Source organism: Sinocyclocheilus anshuiensis, unplaced genomic scaffold (assembly GCF_001515605.1).
Source record: "Sinocyclocheilus anshuiensis isolate Anshui unplaced genomic scaffold, SAMN03320099.WGS_v1.1 scaffold1128, whole genome shotgun sequence".
NCBI lineage: Eukaryota > Metazoa > Chordata > Actinopteri > Cypriniformes > Cyprinidae > Sinocyclocheilus > Sinocyclocheilus anshuiensis.
The window spans coordinates 185,695-204,230 of NW_015551066.1; the positions used below are offsets into that span (position 1 = coordinate 185,695).

Genomic DNA, 18,536 nt, shown 5'->3' on the forward strand with positions numbered 1-18,536 from the left:
ACCAAATTCTGTTTTCCATTATTTTCTGGATTCCATTTTAATGGTTCCATTAAATTGTAATAATCAAAAGTATCTCCAATTAATTGATTTAAAAAAAAAGTTTTTTTTTTCTTTTTTTTCAGAAATACTGCACATTTACATTTTTCTCCTAAATAAAGTCTGGTAAATACTCCTTTAAAAAGTGTTTTTTGTAGCAGACTAGAACACGTGGACATGTTGTCATTCTTACACTATAATACTGAACTCTGACTATGAGATGCACTCTATGCTGCACTTTACTTTTGCTTTAAAAAAAGGATTTCATAGAAATTTGGATTTCATTTGGTTTAATAAAATATAGTTTAATAAAATATTCTTAAGTAAAATTGTTGATTTTTTGTGGGAAATTAATAATTTAGATTAATCTATGGACTAATTTATCGATTAATCTAAATAAAAATAGTCGTTAGTGGCAGCTCTAGATTAATCACGGAATCAACATCGGGACACCCGATTAATCGTGGAATCAACGTCGAGACACCCGATTAATCACTAGATCGACATCGAGGCACCCGATTAATCACAGAATCAACATTGGGGCACCCGATTAATCGTGGAATCAACGTCGAGCCGCCCGATTAATCGTGGAATAAACGTCGAGCCACCCCGATTAATCACTAGATCGACATCGAGGCACCCGATTAATCACGGAATCAACATTGGGGCGCCCGATTAATCACAGACTCAGCATCGGACGCCCCCGATTTGGGTGCAGATGTATTTTTTATCTTGCTCCTGGCCAAGACGCTCTGGGTCTGCGTTATGAGAACCTAATGCATTCACAAAAACCTCTTCGCAGAAACCGATCGTGCTTCATATCATTAGTGTCGGTGTTCTTCTTCATCATCATCATCATCATCATCTATATAACAAATACCTGAAACCACACTAACTGAAGCTGTCAGATGAGACTGACGTTATTCTTGACAAACACACAGTCACATGTGTGTAATAACATAACACAGAGCATATTAAAAGTGCATTAAATCAGGATGACTGACCCTGAGGAGAGTTTAGCTCTGAAGAGAAACACGCGATAAGAGACAAAGAGAAACTTCACTGACGAGCAGCTGCACAAACACACACATTAAACACATTCAGAGCATAATTAACCTACATTGTCGTCTCCTGACAGATCGGGGTTGCTGTTTTCATCACTGCTTAATTTCTGCTTTTTGTTATTCGGCATCTCGTTTCCCGCCTCGGCGTTAGATTCAGACATCTTCCTCCAGCAGCAATGCCACACTGCCGGAAAGCGGAGCGTGCGCGCTTATGCCACACTGCTGCATATCAGCGCGACAGCTGCGGTAACACTGCGCGACAGCAGAGGGAGACACTCGTGCTGCAGTGATTACAAACCGGAGCTAGAGCAGAGACGATAAAGTTATCGAGAGAACAGCGAAAAGTGCAACAGCTTGAGAGCAAAGTTTAGTAGAAGCGTTTTAATAGGTCTGCTAATACTTTACGGCCTTTACGTTTTTAGTTTTTTTGAAGACGGAGAGCAAGTCAACATCTCTCTTTATTTAACTGCATTTCAATCAAATCGCACTGAAGGCTTATCGAATAACAGGTTTATCTTTAGCAAAGACTCAGATATAAGTTTATAGATTATTAATATTTAATGAAGCTTAACTCGTGTTCTAGATTAGATGAACAGTGGAAACTAGAGCTTTGACTTCCATCAGTATCTGTGTTTGTTCATTATAACGAAAGACAAACACTAGAGTAACTGATCAGTTATTAGTCAGATATATATCATAAACACTGACAGTCTGACACAGTCTTTATTGGCTCTGTTTGTAACTAGTGTTAATCCTGAGGCTCTTGACAAACCCATTTCATTCATCATGAATCACTAAATTATATATTTCCCACCCACGAGTGTCTTTATGCACACCCGGCTGTATTAAACACATTTATATTCCCGCTGCAGACCCAGAGCGAGCAGATCATCTTCTGGAGTCTTCCTCTGATGCTCCTACAGTTTGGTTAATTCTAATATTTACAGAATGTATTTCTGTAGAGCTGGAAGCTGTGTTGTGAACAGCGATATGCTCGAATGACTGACGCCTAACATTAGATGAGCCGGAGTAACGCTTCTATTGCACTGTTGAGTAACCACACGCCGCCGGGTCAAAGGTCAGCGTGTTTTCTGGACAGTAGTACTGAAGCTGACCGAAACAATAAACCATCAACAGAATTACGAAAGAATCAGATGTTTGTTTTTTGAGTGTGTCATGAGTTCGAGTGGAATACGCTATATAAAGACATCAGTGCGGGGATCTGACTGGGACAGGAAGTGAGGCACCTGCAGGAGGAAGTGGGAGTTCCCATGAGGCTCTCTGAGACCAGATCAGCTGTGACGAGAACCCACCAACAAAAATGAAGTTTTAATGTCAGTGTGATCAGAAAGGCATTAGAGAAAGCTTCCTGTAGTCGCTCCGTTTGTGTTTAGCGTCCTGCTGTTAATAATGTTGATGATTAGCTCGTCAGTTCAGCGTGTTGTTCAGTTAAAGCTATAACGTGAAGTCATGTCACAAACTGCCTCCAGCATGTAAACCTCACAAAGGCTATTGTTGAATGATCTTTAGAGACTGTTGAGCTCAAGCATGCAGACACACCGGTTTACACTTCACCTTTCATCTAAACTCGAGGAGAAGTGGAGCCTCTTTCAGAAAATCCACTGAAGAAGAAACACAAACCAGACCAACAAATTACAATCTGGCATGTGCTTTTATTTGATGTACAACAAAAATAACAATATTGTGGAAGTTATTAATTTTAAGATACAGTAGCGTCACATCAGATTATTTTCACTGCACACATTAAACATGAAGCGCATGAATAAAGCTTCACAAGGTTGGGTTTGATCGTGTCCTGAGATTGATTTGTATTAATTATTAACTCTTATTAACAGTTTATGGCCATTGCTGTAAGCAGACTCAATGCGGGCAAATATTCAGAAAAGTGAATGAGCAATCAGACGTTCAGAGATTGAATCTCAAACCGGGCTTGATTATTATTAGATTATTCTTTAAGAAACACAGACCAAGCAAACTGCGGTTACCGAGAATGAACGTCTTCACATTTACACAAACTGAACTTTTAAGAGTGGATGATCTTGACTTGAATAATCGTTGTCCTGCCTTTAGCGTTTTGTTTTAATCATACAAGAGGTTACTTATGAAATGAAGGCATGTGCAAGTAAACACTAACACTGAATGAGAATCTGGCTCAGGTTAATGAAACTATGAGAATATTGTGGTTTCATGTTTCTATTTTGATTATTTTTATAGACCAGAAAAACACAAGGATTCTGGAATGTGACACAGAAAAAATCCAGGGAAGTGCAGAAGTCGAGGTTATAGCTGATGATATAAAGGCTTTTGCTGGTTCCCAAAACTCCTCTAGTTTCACCAGAAACTAATCTCCCGTCTGTGAGTGACAGTAATCGTGCTGTCCTCTGATAAAACATACTTTTCACACCTGTTTCGAGTGGCTTCCGTGGGTCTGTCGTGTATGAATGAGGGTTTTTGTCATTGTGATGACTTTAAAAGCATTGAAAGGTCAACATTGAGAAGCAGATGAAGTCGGCCGTGACAAATACTTCACCAGATAAACACTGAGCAATCACTTTAGTACTGTTACTTTAATTCCTGTAAGATGTTCGCTTGTGTTTCAGCCGAATTATTTCCTGGTCTGGATCAGATTTCTGCTCTCTTGTTTTGACACTCTTCTGAAATCTGACACTCGGCTGAAGCTCTCACGAGAACAGAACAAGGAATCTTTATTTAAGACTGAATTACAGCTCACAATTAAACTCACAGAACATCAAACGAAACACAAACGACCCGCTCCTGATGCACAGTGAAAAATAAAGCTGAATGACGTTATATTTACATACATAAAGAGAGAAAGAATAACAATATATACTAATCCCATCACCACAAAAATGCATCAGCAATATCATGCAGATACGTGTAATATGTTATAATGCACTAACACCATCTCGCTCTGTCTTCAATAAAAAGAAACACCTTTAAGCCTATTTTTATGTGGATTTTACTGTTGATTCTGAGAATAGCAGTCAATCAAACTGAATAATCAGAGGACTTCTGGAGAATGGCACGACCTCATAAAAGTTAATTATCAATGAAAGAAAGTCCCAAAATAACACGCTGAAACACGCCTGAAGTCAACAATCAGGATGTTCTTGTTCAACAGGTTTAAAGTTACTGATTATCATCTCATGTTTAACCTTCTGACAAAACACACAGCAGAGTAATAATAATATTAATACGGATATAGTTCGATTGTTTAGAGATTATAGTTGACAAACTTTTACACACCAGAGCCAAATGCAACGCTTCAGATCTGCTAACGAACAAGAGAAGATTTACTTTCTTCCTCATTTATTATTGCTTTCTGAATAATCCCTCCTAGCTTCCTCATAGCACTGGATTCCTCTTCTGAAGCGTTGCTCTCACGTTCCTGTGCCGTCTACTACTCAGTAGTGAACAATAAGACTGTTTCATGGAAACAACCGACATCTGCCTGCGGCGGCAAATGAATGTGTACACAGACGGCTGCCTGACTGACAGCGATTCTCACCAGCGGGACTGCGCTCCTTTACCTTTCAGGATCCCACGCACCTGAGGAAAGAACAGAGAAACATGGGTCAGTGATTCAGTCCTCCAGCGCTCCTCCACTGACTCCAACGCTTCAGAGTAATCTGTGAGTGCTGCAGCTCAGGGAATCTCAAACATCATCGTCTGGTCTGACTGGTTAGCGATGGCGTCCACATGAATCACACGATGATGAAAATACAGTCTAGTGCACTAATCTAACGTATACGTATTATTATAATCAGATCAGCGCTGTAATAGAGAGTTTTAGTAAAGTCTTTGTGCATCATTACGGGAAGAGCGTTCACATCACGAGCTGCGTTTACATGGACTCTAACAATCCGATCGTAATAGGACTAGAAGCACAATCTGAATAAAACCTCGTCAATCGGACTGAATTGGCCAGCTCTGATTCAGATTTCGATTGGATTGTAAGGGGTGCTTTATTCCTTTTGTAATCCGAGCGAGAGGACATGCAAACACTTGGTCGGATCGAAAAGTGGAAAATACTGCACATGTGCAGTGACCTAAAAAGAAAAGAGCTGCTCTGGTGAATAAAGTGTCCTAAATGAGTTACTGAGTCATTGTAAAATTCTGCTTTCACTCAGCGTCTGTGAAGTAAAGCAGCACAACGTCCCAGCAGTCCTTGTTTAAGACTCTCATCCACAGACGACGGTCTATAAAGTAAGAAGCAAGTGTGCGCATGTCAAAAGATTCAATCCGATCAGAACCTTGTGACATATAAAATAAAGCAATTTTATAAAAGCAATAAGCCCCGTGAAGCCGTGGATTACAGTGAATTTATAACAGCTAAGGGGCGTTGTGACGCGAAGCGGAGTGTCTAAAACCCCCTTAGCTGTTATAAATTCACTGTAAACCGCGGCTACACGGGGATTATTGCTTTTATAAACTGGTTATTCCATATACGTAGTAAGGTTTCACAAAATAAAACAGAGCAAATAAAGTGTAATGATATTAATAAAAACAGTATTCTTCCACCAAACAATGTAGCTCCTCAGAATCAGTTGTGGTTGCTACAAAGTGGTTGCCGAGCAACACACAAACGTAAACAAAGGTGTATGTTACTTTGTAGAGTCATTTACAACAGCTTCGAACGCAGCTCAGCCAATCAGAATCAAGCACCGGAGCTATCTGTTTTATAAACTTTATTTAGTGTTCATGTAAACACTACGCTCAGATTCGTCAATCAGAATGAATTCATTCCGATGGAAGCACAAAGTGTCCATGTAAACGTAGCTATTTTGTGTCGACGGATTTAATATTGTAATATTATTTTTATGTTGGGTATCTGTTGCATTAAGATGCATTTGGATGAGGAAATTAACTTGCTAGCAGAGCAATTCATTTTCATATGCTCTTTTTCAAAGATATGGACGATACAATGTTAATAATAACTAGTGGTGTTATCGTCTACAGTATGTTAGATTGGAGCGGCGGCCGAGTGAACGCATGAAGCTGAGCTTGAGACGCAGAAGCGCTGGTTCTCTGACCTGGTCTCCCAGAGGCCCGTGGGGCACCAGCTGGGCCGGCTGCTCATTCTCCAGGTTCCTGGCGCTGGGATCGGCTCCTCGTCTCAGCAGCAGTCGCACCGTGTCCAGCTGAGCTCGCCGGCCCTGCAGAGCACTGGCCATGTGCAGAGCCGTGTTCCCGCTGAACGCCTGCGGGTCAGAGCACAGGTCAGAGGTCAGAGGTCACACCAGCGCTGGACACAGCACCGCACACTCACCTTGGCGTTTATGAGCGAGAAGTAGTTGGACTGATCCAGAAAGAGGCGCAGCAGCTCGACGTTGGCCTCTTCGGCGGCCATATGCAGAACGGTGCGGCCGCTCTTACAGTCCTGTTAGAAACACGGGAAACACGCGAGTCACCACACACACACACACACACACACACACACACACACACACAGCACACACAGCACACACAACACACACAACACACACAGCACACCTGGGCTGCATTCACAAAACAGCTGAACGCTTTCCACGCCAGCGCTTTTGAAAAAAGTTGCCTCTACTTTTAAACAAAAAATCTGTTTTATTCTAGCTTCAAGCATTGTTTTTTATCAACACTTGAATGTAGGTAGGTTTCATAAAAAAAGCAACATTTTGAGCAAAAAGCTGAGAAAATTGCATTTTTATCAACTACTACGTCTGGATCATATTCAGTAATATTATCAAAGCAAAGCTGCATTAGATGGCTTCCATCAGCGCTCCCAAAGCTTGCACAGCTCTTTCTGGATCCACATTTCACTCGCTAACATTAGGCAGTTTTCATTTATATGCGGTTAGTGTTGATAATTGCATTATTTTTCATATGCATGCTCTTACATCTGAGATCGCTGGTTTCTGCGTCTTCCTGGTCTGTGTTTTTGATTGGCACTTTCTAGACTCATTCAGGAGATGCGTAATAGCGCCCCCTAGCGTATAACAGCGAGAACACGGAAACCCGGAAAATTCCATGTTTGGCCAGGAAAGAGTTAAGGTTAAAAGTAGCTCATAACTCGCCGATTTAGGAGAAAATCTTAAAAATAATGGGCGTGTCAGTCCTAAATGTAGGACTCCTAAATTTTTGCTCTAACAGTATTTCACAAAGCGTTCTAGCACTAAAACTAGCTTCTAAAGCCTCGTACACACCGGGACGATTATCGCGCGAGCTTATCGCCGACGTTTTTCAACGCGTCTTTTGTGTTCATACCCAAGCGATTTTCATTGGCGATGAGCCGAGTGAACGTGCAAATTCACTCCCTGACATTAGATGGCGCTTAATGAAAAACAGAAATACCCCGGTACACATCGAATCCTATTTGATCTGCAATTCCTCCATAACAACTCCCTCTTATCGAGATTTTTGTAGTCGCTGTCGCGTTTGTCATAAAGCCCTTTGTGTTCAGACACCAATGAGACCAGCAGCTCTACATTCATCTTGCCTCGATGCATCTTCTTGGCCTACTTACTTCCTCTTCGTCGTTAGCTATGAATGTGTGCTCGGCAAGACCGTTTTGTGCTTGAGCGCCACCAAGTCGTGTTTTACTGTAACTTCAGCAGCTCCAGGCACGTGAACAAAAGAGCCAATCTCATTGGTCGGCCAGTTTTTAACGCGGTGTGTCAAACCAAAAAAACGAGCCCGGGGCGTTTAAAAAAAAATTACGCTTTTACTCCTCGCGTTTTGCGCATCGGTGTGCACACTCACATTGGCGCCCTTTGTTTAGTCACGAGGCGTTAAACGTCGGAGATAATCGCGCGCGATATTCGTCCCGGTGTGAACAAGCCTTAAATCTGTGAAACGTTAGGAGCAGTGACGAGAACTCCTAAGAAATTCCAGAAATTCTAATGGTTTCCACTACAAATACCATTACAAACCATCAACTTTTAACCATTAAAACATAAAAAAATGGTTTTCTGTAGTGTGTTTTGGAACATATTCCATTAGGATTTATTGGTTTTAACAAACCACCAACAGAAGATGACCAGTAACCAGTAGAGACCCGCAGGGTCCATTACAGTCTCCATTAAAACCAATACAAGTCCCATTATAACCAGTAAAGCCATTACAAACCTTGGCTTCCAGCGAGGCGCCCATCAGCAGCAGAGTGCTGACACACTCAGAGAGCAGCTTCTTCTTCTGCAGCAGAGCCGGACTCTGAGCGGACGGAGGGCCACGGCTCAGCTCCTGCAGCAGGGCATTGTGGGATAGCACCGCCACATGGAGAGGCGTGAGTCCTGCAAACACACAACACTCCGCATGCTTTACTGCGCTCCAACATCAGCCGTGTGAGAATGCATTACATGAAGTAACAGGACAGTAGGGCTGTCAAATAAAAATTTGAATTTAGAATATTTGTCAAATTTAAAATAAAAATCCACATTTAAATGCAAAAACGTAGCATTTGAATGTTAGGTGTGCGTCAGGCTGCCTTATTATCAGCGGCGCACGAGATGCGATGACGATGTAAGTGTCGATGTATTTAATGCTTTTGTTATCCTTTAGGCTACAGACGGAGAAGATCTTGTTAACGGCAAAACTGAAGCCATTCACACAGAACGCTTATATATCGCTTTCTCTAGAGGGACATCTATCCCTGCTGAGAGACGCATGTTTAGAAAACCATGTAAAATTAATATAAGTTCAACTTTTAAAAAACATGTCTCAAACTTTATGGCGGTTTTTCCCCATCCCACTGCTTCTCATGTTTTTAAATGAAAAAAGTACTCTTTTGTTATTAGTTTTTTGGTCCTTTGTATTAAACTTTGCATACAGACATGATGCTGGTTTGTTTCTAATTGTTTAAGCAACCTAATTAATTATACTTGGTTTATAAACATTATTTTAAACATTATGCACTTTTTTTCTAAGATAGTCATGTTATTTTATTGCTTTGGAGAGACGTGCATTAGTAATATTTAGCTTTATGCGCCCTCTTGTGGCCTCAGGAGAGAAGCCAAAAGCGTTTATCCCCCGAACTGAAATTATGCATTTTAAATTTGTATATAATTCATATATTGATCATATTTAAGTACAAAATGTAGTTTTTCAGCCATTCTGACAGCCCTAGAGCACAGATGAGCCGTTTCTCAAAGACACTGACCGTCATAGTTGACCACCTCCACGTTCACCGGCTGACGGCTCGTCTGCAAGCATCTCTGGATGGCCTGAGGAGAAACCGTGAGTTTGCTATTCACACCATTCACAAGAAAGCTCTAGAAAACAGATCTCAACACGTACTGCCCCATGGCATTCTGGGAGAAGCGGATGGTTGCGTGCCACGACTCGTCGACAGTTAATGTCTGACAGAAATCTTATCAAAAGAGCTGTGTAGTGCGGCCAGGAGAGGGAATTTCTGCCTGTGTTGCGTGACTCTTTTTTGAGGAAATGCATATTAGTTAAGCATGTTATGAGGAAGTCAGTTAGCGGCTGGTTAAATAAACACTGAGCATCTGACAGAATGATAGACGAGGACTGTTGATAGAAGATGAGAAAATGATAAGAGGAAAAACAGCGGCTAACAGATGCAGACGCAGGTTAATAAGGAAATACTGTGCTGTTAATGACTGTAGGGACAGGCCAAGCTAGTCAACTAGTTATTCAACATCTAACTGGTCAGTTAGTGGTTGTGTACTTAAACCAAGATGCAATTATCAATTACAATTTTCGAGAGTGTTTATGTGTGGACTGCAGTGAGCCTTGTACCCGTTATCATTCTGAATGCACAGGTTTATTTGTTTTATTAATATTAGCTGAGATCATATGCTCTGATTCTTTAAGGTGTTTCACTTCATTGGACAGATGGCTGCTTAAAAATAGAAAAACAGACTCATCAAACTGAATGAAATGTTAGGCACACACAGTATGTCTAATCTAGCCACTGTGAACGTCTGAAGAGTTAAATCTGATGATCTAGTGTTTGAGAACACCTCCAGATGTGAGCATATACCTGCAGGCTGGAGCAGTGGCCCTTCTCTGCGCAGACGTGGAGCGGGGCCCGGCCCCAGCAGTCCTTGGTGTTGAGCTCGGCTCCCAGCACAAGCAGGTCTTGAGCGATCAGGTGCTGGTCTGCAGCGACGCTCAGCTGGAAGGCGCTCTGCGAGGACAAGCGTGAATCACTGTTAATCACAGGGCGTGTGCGCAGGTGTGTTCCTGACAGAGCTGGACACACAGACAGGCTCATGGCTGCAATGGGAGTGTTTTTGGCTCTACCCGGCTGTTGTGTTCTTTCATGTCCAGCACGCCGATGGCAGCCATTTTCCTGGCGAGGACATACGCCAGAGCTCTTCTGCCCTGAGCCACCGCGATGTGCAAGAACCTGTAATCAGTCGACAGTCAGCTAACGACTCGAGGCCACGTTCCTCTGAACACATGTGATCCAACAGAACAGCCTAGCCACCTGTGAGAGCTCAGACAGCACTGATCGAAGTGTGTAATGCATGTAAGAGCACTCACGTGTCTCCGTCTGCGTCTCGAGCGGTGAGCTGCTCGTGGCTCACAGCTGCCAGTCTCACCTCCTCCTGCTGGATCTGCCACTGGAAGAAGGAGACCGGAGGCGCAGCGGTCAGGCTGAGGCCGCACGAGGAAGGCTGTGTGTTCAGATGGCTTTGGGCTTCAGCGCACAGATCCTGAGGAGAGCCTCTGACCGTCACAGACTCGATGGAGAGCCGCTGTTTGGACAGAACGTCCCTGATGTCCTCCAGCATCTCAGCGTCACAGAACATGTCCTCGCCGCACGGAAACTAGAGACACGGAGCAAGCGGCTTCATTCATACTCTGGACATCGAATGTAAACCCACTTACACTAATTATTTAGAGTCTAAAGTCAACTGCGCTCTACACCAGTGTTTCTCTGCTCATCTAAAACATTCTGAGAGATTCTGAGCTGCTCTGTTGTGATTCTAATTAAACTGTATAGCAGTGTTTCCCACAGACTTACACTCTATGTGTGGGACACTTCCCCCGGGGGACGGATAGAGAGATATATATATATACATACAGCAGACAGGCTGATTGAAAATGTGAATTCATTCTCTGCCACCAGGAGGCGCTATCCACCTTTCTCCTAACGAGCCTACTGCGTTTGACATTATGGGAGGCTCTTCCGGTTTGGGGAAGTTTCACTCAAAAAGACTGCAACAAATCATTTCAAATTGCGCTACAAATAATCCTTATCCATCATTTTCTCTTTTCAGAAGTTAGGAGAATAATGTTACATTTGGTATATTAATGTGACGTGACATAACAACAATATCCACCGTAAGTAAAAGAAAAAAGACATATACTGTGCATTTGTGCTCTGCTCTCCCGATTTAATTTAGGATATAAACCACGAATAATTCCCTGGAACGCGATAAGAATCTTTCAATTTTCTCCCCAAATCCTCACGTCTCTTTCCAGGTTTGTTTTCACACGAATGCTGTAAAATGTAATTGTTACGAAATATAGACATTACTATAATGATATTTAACACGTCCTTAATATTGCTGTGGATAGAAGGGGAATCTTTACGAGTTATTCGTGGTGTGTTGAAAGTAATTTGTTAATGCTTTTACACTTTTAAATTTGCTTTTAATGATCGATGGTTGAAGGGCGAGTAAAATAATGTCACCTCATTGTACTCAGTTTTTGAAAATGCTCATTATTGCATTCATAGAGCAAACCTTTGGCTGATTGTTTACAGTGTAAACAGAAGTTACTCCCATAATTTGCGAAAGCTTCATTGGGCGGTGGTTTGGAGCGCCAGAATATTATATTATTGATCCATTATAGTTGATCAAAAAGATGAAATAAAAATGACATCAAGGCTTTTCTGAAGACAGTCAAAGATACATTCTTAGAAAAGAAGCCGCGCCGTGTTTTGATTTTGAAACATGCAGCGCTCATGTTTATTCAATGAAGTCAAAGTGTTAAAGGGGTCATATGATGCTTTTTTAAAGATCATTATTTTGTGCATTTGGTGTAACAGAATATGTTGACATGCTTTAATGTTCATATAAATATGGGAAACACTGGAATAAAACCCACACGGATCTTTTTCCAGCAGAATTGCAGACAGATGTCAGTGTCTTTGACAGGCCTCAGAATCTAGAGCGCGGAGCTAAAAACAGATAATGGAGCAGTGAAACACACCAGGCCGTCTGCGTCTGCGACTCGCAGTCGTTTCCCAGGACAGAGACACACATTCTCCAGTTCCCTCTTCCTTCTCTGCAGCGCATGCATTATAGCTACAATGAAATAGAAAATTATTATCCGGTAATTTTTGACAAACGACTTCCTGTTTCTATTACAAATCATAAGTGCATAATTGATGCAGTTACCTGGACATTCATTTTCGACTTGATATTGCTGAGCCTGTGATGAAGCATATAATTCATTTGCAACAGCATAAAAAACAGCAGTGGATTAATTCAAATCATGTCATAAACCTGTGATAATATGAGCTGTACCTGGCTGTGCTTCTGCAGGATCAGCTCTCTGATGGAGTTCTTCACGCGCACGCCTTGATAACAACACGCTTCCACTGAGAAGGAAAACGCTTTGATTAAACTTTATTTACTTTAATCAGTTTGCTGTCCTCTGAAAGCCACTGAAAACAGTCTCCCGTGATTACACACATCGATCTATCACCGTCATTAACTAACTGCATGATATATGGACATCAGCCTGACACAGTCGCCACTGATGTATAATAGAGAAACTTACATTTTCTGTAAAGCTGCTCTGCAACGATTTGTATCGTGAACAGCGCTTTACAAATAACTTACACTTGAACCGAACTGAACTAACGTTGCAGGTTTTATTCTCCAGCAGTTTTCCTGACACGGTCCGTGTAAACACAGCACTTCAGTATGGTTAATTAAATATTAGAAGGGTGTCGTAATTAATAATTGTCCCTACCGCTGCTCCAGCTCTGATCCGAGTCAGACAGATTCGGTTCCGCGGGAGAAGCGCACCGGTAGAACGACAGCAGGTGCACCGGACTGGTCATCACATCGCTGTCCCGGTCCAGAACACCGGACAATCCCTCACTAACTCCGTCGATGATCATCATCTGCTGCTGTGACGCGCGAGCGAGCGAGCGTTGGGTCTGAATGACGCGACGCAACGCTCGCTGATGAACTTATTCGCGAGTGACGTGTGGCGTGACGTCACGACGCTCCTTCAGCATTCCGCGATCCAAAACCATGAACAATTAAAATGTCATCAAAACAACACGAGAGGTTTCTTGTTTTAGTGTAAATCTAATCAGTGAACAAAGAACCATCGAGATCTTCATGAACGGAACGTTTCGGCTTGTATTGACTGATCCAATCCAGCCAACATTTATTAACATTTGATGACTTGACCGTTTTATTTCAGCAAGAGCAACCAAGAGAAACTAGACAAAGTAATTAAATTACTTTATTTTATAATTCTTAATAAAAGCGAATGAATTAATTAATAATGGTAGTCTATATCATGAGCTCCATCTAGTGTTAGTTAGAGATCCAGCTGCAAGACGTGACTGTAATATAAATATTGTTATAGTTCACAGTAATCCTAAGTGTTTCACACTTTTTCTGTGCTGAAGTACTGATGCAAAATACCACAATGGTGAAAGTCAAACTTTATTTACAAAAATGAATTTTAAAATATATAACATAGAAAAAAGAATAAAAATGTAAAATAAATAAAAACTTGCATATGCCACACTGAACACTAGTTGCAGCACAAACTGTAAATATCCAGACGCACACACAGAAATATTTACAGCTCTCAGTAGCTTTGAACTGCAGCAGACTATCAAATCAATTCACATTAATTTCACATACATACATACATACGTGCTCCTCCACAGTTCAAGGCTACGTCTGGTCGTGTCGTTCCAAAGGAAACAAGTCTACTGCTAAGTGCACTGAAAGAGCCTGGCTCCCTGGGTGTGTAAAGACAGAAATCTGTCTGCTGATATCCAGCAGTGTTAGAAAGCCCAAAGGCAGCACTGTGCAGTTAAACACGAGCTTCTTCACTCCGTGTCTGACTGCTGACAGCATGGAGATAAAGGCTACGAGTCTGCTGAAGGCCAGTGATTAAAACAGTGTCTGATCTTCAAGAAGAGCCGGAGGCAGGGCACACGAGTCCGGCAGAGTCCTGTGATTCCTAAACACTTTCAGCAGCGCGACGTCTGCTTCCACTCCGGTCAGGACAAGCACTCTTCTTTCCCATGAGGAGAGAGATGGGATGGATCTGGAGGTGTTGCTGTTCTGTCGTCTGCTCCAGCACACTGTCCCCCGCTGCTCGCTCTCCCGGGGAATGAGAGCCAGACTCCGGGATGGAGATCTCCGTGCGGACAGGAGTCTCTGCGGGAATGCTGGGATCTGACGCTGAACTCTGTGCCACACTGAGCCGCTCCTTCACAGACGACTGCCACTCCAGCATCACCTGAAGCTGCTCCACAAACACAGCACACAGTGTATTCACAGCAGGACACAGCAGTATTCATCATTCCTCATCTTCACACCGACCTGCTTCCACAGGAACTTAACAGCTTCTTCTTGAACACGTCTCTGCAGTCGCTCTTCTTCTTGCTGCTTGCGCACCCTGCAAAACATACGAGTTACTGCGAAACACTTTACACGGTTTCAGCTTACAGTATTGTTGAACTTGATTTTACGTTTGAACTAATCGGCTAACAACTGGAATAAAACAGTGATTCACAAATAAACCAGAATGATTCAGATAAATCTGCATCCCTTTCCAGCTCATAACCTGATGCACAAACATGTAAACAGTGAAGAGCTTGACCTCTCCAGCTCCGCGGTCAGGTGGACGATGTGATCCTGCATCCTTCGCGAGCGGATCTCAGCACGCACTTCTTTGGCCTGTGGGTGGCAGAGCCGCGTCCAGTGACCCCTCCACCACGACTGGATCCTGACAGCTGCTTCGCTCGGTTCACACTGCAGCGCAGCAGCTTTCTGCGTCCCAGTCCAGTCTGAGTCCTCCGCAGAACCGTTCTGTAGCACAGCATCACCACTTCTGTCAGTCCGCTCCGCATGATCCGATCCGTGCGTCAGAGAGCTGAGGACGGCTCCGCCCACTGACTCCTCCTCCGATGGGCGGGGCTGTATTGATGTGGGAGGAGCCAGAGAATCATCAAACTCCTCCTCCCCGCTGTCAGGAGCTGAAGCTGGATGAACAGCAGGGTTAAAGGGCAAGAAAGCAGACTCAGAGGACAGCAGACTGCCATGAAGCTTCTCCTCATCGGTCTGCACATCCTCCAGAATCATCCCGTCTTCAGCGGCGGGCGGCAGACGAGCCGCAGCGATCATGGCTGAAGACACAGAGCTCATCCACGCGTTTACCTGAACTCCTGGATCCACATCTACAATCATAATGAAGAACGAATCACTACCGGACAAAATGCCAGAAAAACACTGAAGGGCAGATTCACTAAAGATTAATTAGTGCCTGATTCAATGAAAGAACTAACTAGACTCTACAACAACACAAGTTCATTAACATCTTTGTATTTCTCGCATTGATTACTGCAATGCTTTGCTGGCCAGGGTTTCAGAAGCTTCCCTAAATAGATTAGAGTTGGCTCAGAATTCAGCTCAATGCTGTCTGGAAACAGGACAAGGGATCACATCACTCCTGTCTTGAAGTCTTTACACTGGCTTCGTCAGACGCCGTGTAAAATATAAGGTTTTGCATGGTTTGGCTTCTCATTATCTCTCTGAGCTTTTAACCCTTTTACACAACGGCGCGTGATCTCTGCTCCTCTGAAGCTGGCCTTTTAATTGTTCCGTTTACTCATTTAAAGTCTATGGGGCTTTTTCTTCAATTGCTCCAAAATGTTAGAATGCTTTGCCTGCCGAGATTAGGCAAGCAGAATCCCTTAGTGATGTAAATCTTCCCTTAAAGCTTATTTTTTTTATTATTATTTTGTAATTGTCTTATTTTTCTATTTACTTGTTGAATTTTTCAGTTTGTTTTGTTTTATCTTTGTCTGTATTTTCACTTTTTACGTTTTACAATCAACTGCTCTCTTCTGTAATGTATATACTGCTTTTAAGAGTTTTATATGTATGACTCCATAACTCCACACAATAATTCATGTATGGAACTATGACCTAACAGTACAATCTATGTGAGTTTTGATTTGAAACATGTATTTATTTGGTATTTAATATTGCGATGGATTCAGATTTCTTACTGTTACAATGGATTTCCTGCAATGAATGATCTACTATAACACACAGAAATGTATTCCCATACACTCTTTTTATTTCTTCATTATTAATTCTAATTTTAGCTTTGTTATTACTTTGTTTACTGATTATTATGAACTTTTAGTTACATTTATTTAAAGTCAATTATCATCATACTACTTTTTTGTTTTAAGACTATCAATTCGATTTCCACTGTATACAGAATCTGTTCCAAATTTTTTCCCTAACAATATAAATTTGTGTCATCAACAAACAGAACAATTTGTAATGCTGGAGACACTTTACAAATATAATTTATATAAAGTACAAACAATTAGGGGCCTAGCACCGAACCTTGTGGAACATCACAAGTGACTTTAATTAAATCTGATGTATTATTATTTATTTGTACAAATTGATATCTATCATCAAAGTAACTTCTTAACCAAGAGAAGGCTTTTCCTCTTATACCACATCTCTCCAGCTTCCTCATTAATAAACAATCAATAGTGTCTGAAGTTTATTCACCTCCACAGTGTATTCAGTATAATCCACTGGGGTGAAAATATCTTCTACCAGCTCCATCACTGCCATTCACCTGCACACGCTGCGTTCCCAGATGAACGTTATAATAAACCCAAACTGACAACAACATGCAGAGATGGAGTTTGAGACGCTCCACACGTGTAAATGATAAGAGTTTGTGTGGAGCAGCGTTTACTGTGAACGGAGCCGCTCTGATACACACGCACGTAACCTACATGCATGTAAATAATTAAAGCACATATTAAACCTGCATCGCATACATTTATTTAATTGAATCGTAGCGTTTGTGAATTCACAATAGCATTATGCTTTATTATGATTTTTAAATGGGTTTAATATATCATGCAGCCTTGGAAAACAGTTTAATAATGCATTTCATGGATTCTCGTCCGTGAAATGCGCCACTTCCGGTATTTATTAGATTACTCGACACAGGCAAAATTAAATGGTTTCTTTTTTTTTAATTGAATACTCGAATAGAATCGAGGAATCATTGCAGCCCTAAAATTATCAAGCCTGCGTACAAATAATTTCTCAAAACTTTTTGAGAACTGGGATAGCAGAGAAATTGGTCAATAATAGGAAAAAGATGTCTATCTACACTTTTAACAACAGAAATCAGGCAATGACTCAAACCTGACACTAAAAATAGCACTGATGTCAATTTGCACCCAAATGACAGCAGGGTTTCTGCAGATTTGAACAAGTTAAATTTAAGACTTTTTAAGACCTTTTTAATACCACTAAGACTTTTTAAGGCCTTATAGTAGGAAAACGTTATTTAAGACATTTTAAGACTTTTTAAGGACCCGCGGACACCCTGGACAGATGCAAGCATATAAATGGAATCATTTCATCTCATTTAACTCAAATATTCTTGTTTGATATATCCTTCCTCTCAAACATGGGCGATGGCGATGTCTTTAAAATGATTTCTGTAATGATTGTTTAAAAAAGTGCACTTTTTATATACAGCATGGGGTACATTAATTCACCTCCGGGGTTTATTAGCCAGGCATTTTTATCTTGAATGAAGCAGCATCTATAATGAGCATTACACGTTCACATTTGCCAAACTGTCACTGCAAAGGGTCAGAGGTGGCATTTTAAGTGTCTTTACACAGACTGGTTAATACTGCTCAGAGGTGGCATAAATGCATTTACCCAGCACTGCGATACCGTAAAGAGCATGTGTAAAGATGCCTCTAGAGAGGAACATCAATGACTTCATTCAAATATTGAAGATGCGGTGCAATGTCAGCACTGTGCCCATTTAACTGGATTGCAGGTTATTGGTGAAAGAGATGCAGACATTTGTGCTGAAAACCACATAGAACAGTGAATAAGTGATTTCAGCGTGAGTCTTTCACTGATCTGACCTGCCTGAGCGATGACATCCACGTCTGTGTTCTTGTGAACGTTGAGATGCGTGGGGCGAGACGGACTCGAGCAGCAGTGACGTGTTTGCTGCAGCTGTTTCTGATGCTGTCTGCACACACACACACACACACACACGTTACTGACCGCTCGCTCACACACGCACACACATACACACATGTATTACTGACCGCTCACTCTCACACACACACACACACACACACACACACACTCACTCACACTCACACTCACA

At 41.9% G+C, this 18,536-nt stretch overlaps 3 protein-coding genes across 3 annotated transcripts in view; all 3 read right to left on the reverse strand.

Annotated features, from left to right (window-relative positions):
- The window catches only part of eed (embryonic ectoderm development), a 7,781-nt gene extending 6,383 nt beyond the window's left edge, over positions 1-1,398 (reverse strand). Inside the window, exon 1 of the mRNA XM_016452026.1 lies at positions 1,157-1,398. Coding sequence (XP_016307512.1) covers positions 1,157-1,261 — 105 coding nt within the window. The 5' untranslated portion in view covers positions 1,262-1,398. The remainder of the gene's footprint in view (positions 1-1,156) is intronic.
- Positions 1,399-3,659: 2,261 nt separating this feature from the next.
- Positions 3,660-13,324, reverse strand: nfkbiz (nuclear factor of kappa light polypeptide gene enhancer in B-cells inhibitor, zeta). Its single transcript, XM_016452025.1, has 12 exons — positions 13,071-13,324; positions 12,612-12,693; positions 12,491-12,528; positions 12,303-12,397; positions 10,626-10,912; positions 10,383-10,488; positions 10,120-10,266; positions 9,274-9,337; positions 8,244-8,407; positions 6,412-6,522; positions 6,176-6,343; positions 3,660-4,691 (listed from the first exon to the last, which is right to left on the reverse strand). The coding sequence occupies exons 1-12, from the start codon at positions 13,222-13,224 to the stop codon at positions 4,647-4,649; spliced, it is 1,461 nt and encodes a 486-aa protein (XP_016307511.1). The 5' UTR covers positions 13,225-13,324; the 3' UTR covers positions 3,660-4,646.
- A 508-nt stretch (positions 13,325-13,832) lies between these two features.
- cep97 (centrosomal protein 97) overlaps positions 13,833-18,536 on the reverse strand; it is an 11,405-nt gene continuing 6,701 nt past the window's right edge. Inside the window, exons 7-10 of the mRNA XM_016452024.1 lie at positions 18,286-18,395; positions 14,955-15,531; positions 14,675-14,750; positions 13,833-14,597 (exon numbers count right to left, since the gene is read on the reverse strand). Coding sequence (XP_016307510.1) covers positions 14,310-14,597; positions 14,675-14,750; positions 14,955-15,531; positions 18,286-18,395 — 1,051 coding nt within the window. The 3' untranslated portion in view covers positions 13,833-14,309. The remainder of the gene's footprint in view (positions 14,598-14,674; positions 14,751-14,954; positions 15,532-18,285; positions 18,396-18,536) is intronic.

What these genes read in the sequence shown, in the direction of transcription:
- nfkbiz (XM_016452025.1), bottom strand. Translation starts at nt 13,224, where the DNA reads ATGATGATCATCGACGGAGTTAGTGAGGGATTGTCCGGTGTTCTGGAC. An exon ending in GGAGGTGGTCAACTATGACG is followed by an intron (nt 8,408 to 9,273) that starts GTCAGTGTCTTT and finishes GTGTGTTTGCAG; the next exon opens with GACTCACGCCTCTCCATGTG. An exon ending in GCGCCTCGCTGGAAGCCAAG is followed by an intron (nt 6,523 to 8,243) that starts GTTTGTAATGGC and finishes TGTTTCTAACAG; the next exon opens with GACTGTAAGAGCGGCCGCAC.